At 43.7% G+C, this 10,668-nt stretch overlaps 1 protein-coding gene across 1 annotated transcript; it reads right to left on the bottom strand.

The window, feature by feature from the left end:
• Positions 1-69: 69 nt before the first annotated feature.
• Positions 70-10,187, bottom strand: LOC127585421 (retinal cone rhodopsin-sensitive cGMP 3',5'-cyclic phosphodiesterase subunit gamma-like). The gene is made up of 5 exons (XM_052042845.1): positions 10,112-10,187; positions 8,062-8,133; positions 2,611-2,707; positions 1,325-1,365; positions 70-294 (listed from the first exon to the last, which is right to left on the bottom strand). The coding sequence occupies exons 1-5, from the start codon at positions 10,185-10,187 to the stop codon at positions 218-220; spliced, it is 363 nt and encodes a 120-aa protein (XP_051898805.1). The 3' UTR covers positions 70-217.
• Between the last annotated feature and the right edge of the window lie 481 nt (positions 10,188-10,668).

The raw sequence follows: 10,668 nt of genomic DNA, 5'->3' as shown, positions 1-10,668 counted from the left end.
TGACAATACATGGTGACTCTACACTGCTCCTCACAGTCGTTGTCTGAAAACTGACAGCTACATTAATGTTCAGGCTCCTGAGGGTGAACAGTAATGGTGAAGTACAGCACACAGTGGCTTCTAATAGTAACTCTGCTCCATCTGCCTCACTAGGGTTAATGCTGCAGCGGAAACACCGGCCACTCCCTGATGTTCGGTTTGCAGTCTGATGCCTCTGTCAGACGATTCCATATTGAGCCAGTTCGTGAAGCTCCAAGTGGCTGAATGCTTCCCATGGGCAAATCACAGTGATATCTGGAAGTGGAGCGAGAATCAGGCACTCATTAATCAAAGTTCCTTTCATTGAATACAATCATAGAATTGTTATGGCAAAGAATGAGACCATTCGATCCATTCAGGTCATGCTGGCTCCTGATAGAGAGATTCTCTAAGTACCTTTCCACTCCTGTATCTTTGCGCAAAAGATGCATTTCACTGTGTGTTTCGATGTACGTGTGACTAATAAAGATATCTACCTATCTATCTATCTAAATCTGTCTGTCTAAATCTATCTATTTTCCATCAAATGCACATCCAATTCCACCTTGAAATCCCATATTGACTCTGTTTCTATTATCTGTGCAGGCAGCATTTCTAGATACTAACCATTCTCTGCAACAAAAGATTTCTTTGGTCCCTCACAAACAATCTGTGTCCTCTGGTCATTGAACCTTGCACTGATGGGAACAATCTATCCCTATCTAAAACCATCATGATCTTCTGCACCTCCACTGAACCTCCCGTCAACCTTCTTTGTTCCAATAAGAACAACTTCAGCTCATGGTTGAAATTCCTCATTCTAATAAATAATTTCCCTATTCTCTCTCCTTCACACCCTCCCTACAAGTAATACTCCAATTGTGACCCAAGCAGTGTTTTATAAAGATTCAACATAACCCCTTTGCTTTCATATTCTGTGCTTCTGTTTAGGAAGTTCAATATTCCATTTGTATTACTAACCACCAAATCCTCCAAGTTGCAAAGATTTATGCATATAGTCAGTCCAGGCCCTCTGCTCCAGCACACTCTAGAACTGTGCTATATAGTCTATGTCGTCCCTCCTCATCCTTCCTTCCAAAATGGATCTACATCAGTTTTCTCCTTGCTGATCTTTAAAGCACTGACTCTTTTACCAGTGCCTGGGCCAAGTGGTCATGTTGAAGCGTCAGTGGTTTGATTGACCATGGAGAGCCTCGTTCACCAGTAAAAAATGGAGGATGTAATTGGTGTGTGTGTAGACTTCAGTAGCTGTCAGTGAAGGGCTAGGAATGATCTGTGTACATACCTGTGCCTAGTCCCTCCATCCCAGGAATGTCATCGCCAAACCTGCAAGAGAATTGAGAATAAATCAAAGTCTGACACCTCAGTGAACCAGCAGAATCCCTGATCACCTGCAGAATATCACACAGCACAAAAGGAATTGAAAGCTCCCAGTGGTCAGGATCAAACCCAGGGCAACACAGCAGTGCAGCTAGTAGGGCTGCTGCCTCACAGCTCCAGCAAGCTCAATCCTGACCTCGGTTGCTGTCTGTGTGGAGTTTGCACATTCTCCACTGTGACCACTCATACATCACAAAAGATGTGTTTGTCGGTTAATTGGTCACTCTAATAGGATTGGTAGATTTGTAGGGAACATGGGGAGAATAAGTTGTAGGGAAAATTAATGAAGGAATGGGAACGCTCTCTGATTGTCCAGTTCTCCACAATCAATATCCTGTGGTAACCATTTACCAGAAGTTCAACTGGACCAGCCATATAATTGCTGTGGTTACAATCACAGCTCGGAGACTGAGCACTGTGTGGCAAGTGACACCCTAACTCTGTGATCTCCACCACCAAGAAGGACAAAGGTAGATGGTGCATGTCAACACCAACCCCTGGGGTTCTTCTCCAACTGCACACAATGCCAGCCTGGTAATTTATTACTGTGTCTTCATCATCTGAGTTTAAATCCTGGATCTCTCTACCTTGCAAAACTATGGGAATTCTGTCACCACTAGTAGTTTAAGAAGCATCTTCTCAAAGCCAACTAGGAATGGGCAACAACTGCACGCCTTGTCAATGGTACCCACATTCTGCAAATGCAATAATAAAACTGTACAGAAGAGTTGGAACTTTTCTGCATCGTTTTTTAAATTCAATTTGAAGGTTCATTCACATTGAACCCTCTGTGTGGATGGATCTTTACAATTCTTGGTCTCTTCAACTCATCAACTTGACCTCAAGGCTCCTTTTGCATGCACTGGACTTAGTTCTCCAGATAATGGAGACAAACAGGCTGAGATATGACTAGCTCTTTGTCAAAGATTTGGACAACCAATCAGTGCGCTTAGCAGATTAAATACCCCAATGAGCAATATGCTGAGAAGGGAGAAAGGCAGGTCTGAAGCTGAATGTCTTCATGTCATACCGGTACTTTACTGGGAGGCTACAGAATGAATGTTGCCCATCACTAGGAGGCGAAGACTGTGTTTTGGTGTTGCGCCATTCCAAAAACTACACACAAGTCATAAAGAAAATTAATGTAATTTTCCCCAAGCTCCAATATACAAACAAGCTTTTGGCTCATACCCTTTCACGCCTGCCTTTGGGGGTTTGCTCTTGAACTGCCGGGTTGCTCTTTGTTTGAACTTTGGTGGCCCTTTCCTGGGCGAGGTTGGGCCTCCAGCTGTGTTGGTTGGTGCATTGATGGAGTTCATTTTCACAGAATGTTATCAGTGAGGCAGTAAAATCTTCCCACGGATCTCACTGGAAGAGAGAAAAAAAATCATAGTTAGAGCAGAAGGTTCTCCCTGAAAGGATGGCCAACTCAAATCCCATCCCTCCAGTTCCCCAAATTTGGGACAAGTTACCTGAGTTTATGGATAACATCTATAAAATCCAGTACACGGAAGGTTATGCAATATATGTGCCAAGATTCTCATCTAGCAGATTTGTTCTATCTGGTTAAGTGTGGAAAGCCTCCATTGTTTCTTCTTCTCCTCCTTCTGAGGCAGTCCCTCGGGATTGAGGATAACTTGCTTCCACTCTGTGGGTTCTGAGGTACCGGATGAGGCCAATGTGTGAACCACAGACACTTGCACAGGTGGGGCAGGAGGTACCTGAAGGGGCGGGCAAGTGGGTAGTTTGTGAGGTGGTGGGCTCCTTCTGCTTAATTACAAGGAGCTTTTGTCTGATCCCAGTGCATGGACTCGAGGTTCTTGATAACATCTCGAATACTCCTCCATATCAAGGGGTCATGAGCCTGAGATTCCCAGGAGTCAGTGGGGGGTTGTTGCATTTCTTCAAGGAGGCTTTGAGCACATCCTTTAATCTTTTCCTCTGTCCTCCCATAACAGAGCTCAGAACAGAGTGTCTGCTTTCTGACAGGCATGTGGCCTCTCAGTGTAGCTGACTGTCTGTAACTTGGAACTCTGCTGTTTCATAGCAGTAATCCCTCTTTAATCTGCAAGATGCATCGGCTGGTCTGGGTTTCAATGATTTACTATTTAACGCACTTTTCCAGATGCTAAGGCAAGTCATGCAACTGGAAATGCATTAAGCATGGACAAAGATTGCTGTAACACAATCTAACAAAAGTCACCAAACCCACAATGGAGGTATGAGCGTGGGGTGAATAAAAGAGGTGGGTTTTAAGAGGGGGGTTTAAAGAAGGAGAGGCGCAGAGAGAGAGAGAGTGTGTTCAGGGAGACATCTTCTGTATTTAGACTCTTTTCTGCTGAGGAAAGGACTGTCAGTGTAATATAGAAAAGAATTTAGGAGCACGTCAGTAAAATGCAGATTTTAGTAAGGTTAGTGATTACACAGAGACAATCTACAACATATTAGTCAATGAATTTTGAAAGTGCAATGAAGGGCAAAAGTGACAGTAAAATCTCACCTCTGAGCTTTCCCAACAGAGGACTGGGCTGTTTATTCCTGGGAGGGGGGTTAGAGTGATAATTTCAGGCAATGAGTGTTTGGCTATCACACGAGTGTTGAGGCACATATACAACCTGAGCCAGAGCACTAATAGTGCAGGCAGCTACATAGATTAAAATAGAGTTTCGTAACACACACAAGGTTTCTGACCATGTAAAATCAAAATTAATCACAGTCTGCAACTGGGTTTATTTTGATCTCATTCTCCATAATTTTGTTTAGTGTAATTCTTTGAGTCTTTGTACTTTGCTGGATTAGCCTAATGCATGTAAATTGGACTATTTACAGTTTAATGCATGACAGCTCTTTCACTCGTGTGCTCTCTCGTTATCTCTCTCCCTAATAAGTACTTTAAAATAAGATTTGTCAAAGGCTGAAACTATAAGCAGATTTTCTCCAGAAAAAAAACACATCTATGGAAAGGTAATTTAAACTGGAGCACATGTGAAAATTAAAATGTCATTCACCACAGATTTGACTCACACTGAACAAAAAAGGCAAGGATATTGCAGAAAGTTCCACCAAAGAAACAGAACATCCAGACCATAACATGTGCACTGCACGTTTCTCTCCATGTGAGCTACCTTGTTTAGTCCCACTCTCTCTCACACCCCATGTTCTTTAATATCCCACTTAATCTAATCCCGTTCTTTTTCCCTTTAGTATCCCGTCTAGTCTAATCCCACTCTCCTTTTGTTTCCCATGCCCTTCATTACTGCTCCATGTAATACCATTCTATCTTCATTCCCAAATCCCACCCAGTATCACCTTGATCTTCCTCACTCCCCTAAATCCAACTCCTCAGTCCGTCCATTCTGTCCTCAGTACACACTTTAATGTCCCACTCAGTCTAACCTTGTTTGTCCTCCATATTTTGATCTTTTCCCAGCAATTATTAAATTTCCATTTGAAGCTGATCTCATCCTAGTATTATGTAAAACAAAGGAAATTCCAGGGTTTGGGAAAAGGGGCACTGAATCTCAACGTACACCCCATACACAATCCTCTACTCAGCACATACTAAATGCTGAACAATTTAATATTTCATTTAATGATATCTCAGCAGGTTAATTAAAAAATAACTAACATATTTGGGTATATTATTAACTGGGTAAATCACAAGGATTAATATAACGTCGGAAATGGAGTGAAATCCAGATACTAGTGGAAAATTGTTTCCTTAAACTAATTTGCATGTTGCTATGGAACCAACAGAATCAGAGAAGTTCATGGCACTGAATAAGATCGTTCAGCATATTGTGTCCATCTCAGAAAAAGAAACAATGACTAATCCCACCTTAGGTGCCGGTCTGTGGTTCATCAAGTACCCGCCCAAACCCTCTCTACTCTTTTCCTCAACTCCATTCCAATCTTTCTACCAATGAACTACGTTTCCTCATTATTGACTTCTCTATAAAGGGATGTGGGTGTTTTCTGTTTACCAGGCATAAAGTCTCAGAATGCTGTACACATCAGTTAAACCTTCCCTCAAACATCTTTGTTCCAAAGTATAATGACCCTAGCCATGCCAGTCTCTCCCCATTACTGTAATTCTCCACACTGGCAACATCCTTGCAGTCCTTTGTCTGCTCTTCTATTGCTATACCATCCCTTCCTCGGTGCAACAATTAGAATTCTAACTATAGGCCAACCATCTAGCACGCTTGTCCTGTTATTGTAGACCAAACCTTGGCCAATAAGGTTGTCTTTATTCTTAACCACATCTTCCTGCCCCCTCTGTTGTCTTCACTGCCTCTACGCTGTTTAGCATCCAGCCATTTGCTGCGTTGCCTCGTTTTCTCTCTCTCTCCACATGATCTTCCATGATTTGAATGAGTTTTCCACCTACCTGACCAATCCTTTGGCATCTTCCTGAACCCTACAAATTCCTTCCTCACCACCAACCTCACTGCCAGATTTGGTATCCATGTCAAACACCTTACCTGGGCCCCTACATTTGTATATACCATGAACAGAATGATATGCCAGACTTGGACCCTGATGCTACTACAGATTTACATCCAAATCAGAGCCTGAAATAAGTCAGTGCTGATCAGCCCCATTTCAGGCCCTCGGTAATAGCATTTCAGGATTTAATTTCACTTAATGGATTTGACTAATCATCTTGCTGAGCTGCCCATCCAGTATCACAGGAGCACGTGTCCCTCTTGATTCTGATTTCAGGTAATCCTCATTATCAGCAGCAAACTCACGTTGAACAGTCACACGCGGTGGAGGACCCTTGAGTTGCTGTGAATAACTCCCCTTCGGAAGGCTAAATCCCACTTACATGAAAGCAGAGAGCACTGGGAGTACTCAGCATCTGTGGAGAGAGAGAACAAGAGTCAAAATTACAGGCCAACTATCTTGAAAATCCCAGTTTCTCTCACTCCAATATTCCTCCTATAGGCTTTGCTTTCCACATGTGGAAATAACTGGGTCCAAAGAGAGAGGGTGAAGGACTCTAACAACTAAAATAATCATGAAAAGTTCTGCTGCTCTGTGTTAAGTGGGATCACAACATAGGCTGAGGGGGGACCTGATGGAGGTATACAAAATTTATGAGGGGTATAGATTAGGTGGATAGGGAGAAGCTTTTCTCCATAATGGAGATGTCTGAGAGGGCATAGGTTGAGGTGAGGAGTAAGGGGGGGGCAAATGTGAGGGAAACTTTTTCACCCTGAGGTGCTTGCAGTCTGGAACGTATTGCAGAAGAAGGTGGCGGAAGCAAATACTCCGACAACATTTAAAAAGTGTCTGGATGGGCATTTGAATCACCAAGACATGGAAGACCATGGACCAAGTGCTGCTAACTGGGTTTAGTATAGTTGGGTACTTGATGGTTGGCTGAAGGGCCTGCTTCTGTGCTGTAATACCCTGTGATCGAAATAGTGAAGAATCCCTTCATGATTCATTCATTTTCGAGAGTATGAGATATTCTGGGGCTCAGTCACATTATGGCACACCATGACCAAATGAACATCACCCATTCAGGAGAACTACAAAACAGTGAGACCAATGATATTGCTGTTAAATTTACAGCATTGCTTGTAAGCATTTTAAGTCTCAATAAACACCAACACTCTCCTGACTCTTAATTCTTGACTGGGTCTTAGATCATTAACCCACAGAATGCTGGGCTGAATGCAGACATGAGGGCAGGTGCAAGCGATTCAGTTCATTGAGTCTGTTCCATTATTTTATTAAGTCACAGCTAATTTTCATCTCCACTAAAACGCGGAGAACTAAAGTTCAGTGGTGGAGGGATGCTTTAAAGTTTACCCATGTGTATGGACAATAATGGTAAGACCAGGCCTTGACCTGAAACATGAACTCTGTTCCTCTCTCTGCAGACGCTGCCTGATCTGCTGAGTGTTTCCAACATTTTCTGTTTTTAACTCGAATGAGTCAATCCCATTTGGAATGATGACAGTGCCCCACAATATGATATTGTTTATTTTTGTTTAATTTTCCCATGACATACAAGAAGACCACTCAGCCCATTGAGTGCATGCTGGCTCTCGGAGCATTCCAATCAGTGCCTTTACTCCACACTTCCCTATAACCTGGTCTCTTTCATATGCCCATTAACCCCACTCTGACTCCCCTACCATTCTACCTACACTAGGGGTAATTTACAGTAACCAATTAACCTACCAACCAGCGAAAACCAAAAAAATAACTGCAGATGCTGGAAATCTAAAACAAAAACAGAAAATGCTGGCTGTACTCGGCAGGTCAGGCCACATCTGAGGGAAGAGAAACAGGGCTAACTTTCAGATCGAAGACCCTTTGTTAGGACTGCGTGTTCTGTTTTTACTTAACCTACCAACTACCACATTTTTGGATGTACAAACAATCTGCTGGAGGAACTCAGTGGGTGAGCAGCATCTGTGGGGGTAGAAGGAACTTTTGGCTTGAAAACCTACATTCCTTTCCCCCCACGGATGCAGCTCGACCCACTGAGTTCCACCAGCAGATTTTGTGTTGCTCCAGATTCCAGCGTCTGAGTCTCTTGTGTCTCCATCGTTGGATGTAGGAGGAAGCTGGAGGACCTGGAGGAAGCCCACACATTGCAGCGAGAACGTGCAAGATCCACACAGGCTGCATCAGAGCTTAGGCTTGAACCCAGGGGACTGGAGCTAGGAGGGACCAGCAATACCTGGTGCACCACTGTGCCACCCAATGAAGGGTGTCTTCAGTTGAAGAAGGTACTTGGTCTCCACAAGGACTGAGCTTAGTAGGAATCATGCAGTGGCAACTTAAATCACCATGTGGAGTCATAGCGAGATACAGCATGGAAACAGGTCCTTTGACTCATCAAGTTTGTGTCAACCATCAACCACCATTGACACCAATCCTACATTAACACCATTTTATTGTCCTAACATTCTCACCAACACCTCCCAGATTCTACCACTCACCTACATACTAGGGGGCAATTTACATCAGCCAATTAACCTACCAACCGACGTCTTTGGGGTGTGGGAGGAAATTGGAGCACCCGGAGGAAACCCACACAAGTCATAGGGGGAATGTGCAAACTCCACACAGACAGCACTGAAGGTCAGGATTGAACCCAGGTGGCAGTTGCTGTGAGGCAGCGGCTTTACTTGTATCCCAGGGAGCTGGGTGGATGGAAATCAAACCATTGTAATCATTAAACTGGCAATTTAATTATTAATCTTTCAGTGTGGTATCAACAACATTAACATTTATGACTATCACCTATGCTCCACACAGATTGAACAGGCTAAGGTGAAGTGCATCTGTGCTTTATGGTGGAAATTATGGTTCCAAAGACCACATAATCTCTGAATACTTTGATGAAATACTAGCATGTGATCACTCAGCAGATTATTCTTCATTGAACCTGATGAAAAGTGATTGACCCCAAATGTCAACACTGCATGTCGCTCCACAGGTTCTGCCTGACCTGCTGTGTCTTCAATACTTCCTTTTGTTTAGTCTCTAACATTTTGCATGAAATTAATTTTAATTGTAATTGTTTGATTCCAATTCATTCTTTTGATTTATTTACAGAGAATGCATCTTGGACTTAAAAGTCACTGATGTCATCCTGAAGCATATGTAAGATGGACACAAATTACTGCCAAATTTAAGGGAGATCCTCCCAGCTGATGGTTGTAAAGGTAGTGCTGTCCTCTACGTTTCTCTGCTTTTCTCTTGGGAGTTTCCTACACAGAAGGTGATGCTGTTCCCTGCATTTCCCTGCATTTCTCCTGGAGTTATCATGTGGTAAAGGTAATGCCCACTGCACTGCTGGATGGACGAAATTCCCACTGCAATTCTGGGAGGGGGTGGGTAAGGAGGACCCTGGTGCTGATCTTCCCTGTGGCAGACAGCAGGGAGACCCTCTGATGGTACCACTATCAGATTTGCCTCCTTTCTTGATGAGAGTCATAACTATGGCCTCTCTGAGCTCGCCCGGCAGATCCTTCTCAGTAACTCTATTCCAAACTCTATCACAGGACAGAGGAAAAGGCTTTTAAGGATGTGCTCAAAGTTTCCTTGAAAAAATGCACCATCCCCACTGACTCTTGGGAATCCCTGGCCCATGACTGCTCAAAGTGGAGAAGGAATACTCAGGATGGTATCGACAATTTTGGGTTCATGGGTTGGGAACACACAGAAACCCTGGGCAAACAGTGGAAGGAGGGAGTTACCTCCTGAATTACTTGGCCACCATCTTGAGCATCTTCCGGTTCCCACACTGGCCTCATCAGTCACCTCAAAACCCAGAGAATTAGAGTGGAAGCAGGTCATCCTCAATCCCAAGGGATGCCTGAGAAGACTGAGGGATCGCCTCAGTATCAGAGGGGCATTATTGGGGAGTGTTGCCCTGTTGGAGGGACAGTACTGAGGGAGCCCTGCACTGTTGGAGGGGCAGAACTGGAGAGTGCTGCAGTGTTGGAGGAGCAGTGCTGAAGGCATGATGCACTGCTGGAACAGGACAAAGAGAATGCTCTACTGTTGGATGGGCAATGCTGAGGGAACGCTGCATTGTCAGATGCACCATCTCCTGCAATAAGTTTCCATACATTGGCGTATCCATCCAATGTGGTTTGCAAGTTCTCAAGGTCCCTGATCTGATTGGTTGAGACAGATAAATAAATGAAACCATACTCACAGTAAAACGCTGCAGACACTGAAGGTCCAAGTGTGTCAGCTCTGCACCGAGCCCGGAGGATGTCTGACTGATCCATGGTCTCCCCTTTAATATTCTCAATCCTAATCCTGTTTATCGAATAGTGACATCGCTCTGGTTGGCTGTGCCGGTTCTTCACCTGGATTTCCCTTTCGGTCAGATGTAAAGGTTCGCTTTGGCAACTTGCCTGCACCTTCCACCATCTGTTACTGAATAAAAAGCACAGATTGGAGGTGTCATTTACAAAACTGCTATGTATCGGGAATAAGAACTTCTCCATTTATATCCGTCATCCTGGGAATTAATCATTTGTTTCATCCTGTGGCTGTCTGTAATGAACAAGATGTTCCCTTTATAACTCAGTTGGTGGTCAGCTGTCAGAGATGATGTTCTAATTTAGGTTACAAAAGGTGGTCCTGATGGGTGCATTGGTTTAGATTTTGATCATTGATTGCCTGAACACTGGGATGTAATCAGCACAGTCTGATAAAGAATTGCATGTATGCAGTTTTTTTCAGCATCCCTTCATGAATTGTAGT

This window comes from Pristis pectinata, chromosome 33 (genome assembly GCF_009764475.1).
Source record: "Pristis pectinata isolate sPriPec2 chromosome 33, sPriPec2.1.pri, whole genome shotgun sequence".
Lineage (NCBI taxonomy): Eukaryota > Metazoa > Chordata > Chondrichthyes > Rhinopristiformes > Pristidae > Pristis > Pristis pectinata.
The sequence above is the reverse complement of the archived record's forward strand: the minus strand, read 5'-3'. Positions and strand labels throughout refer to the sequence as shown.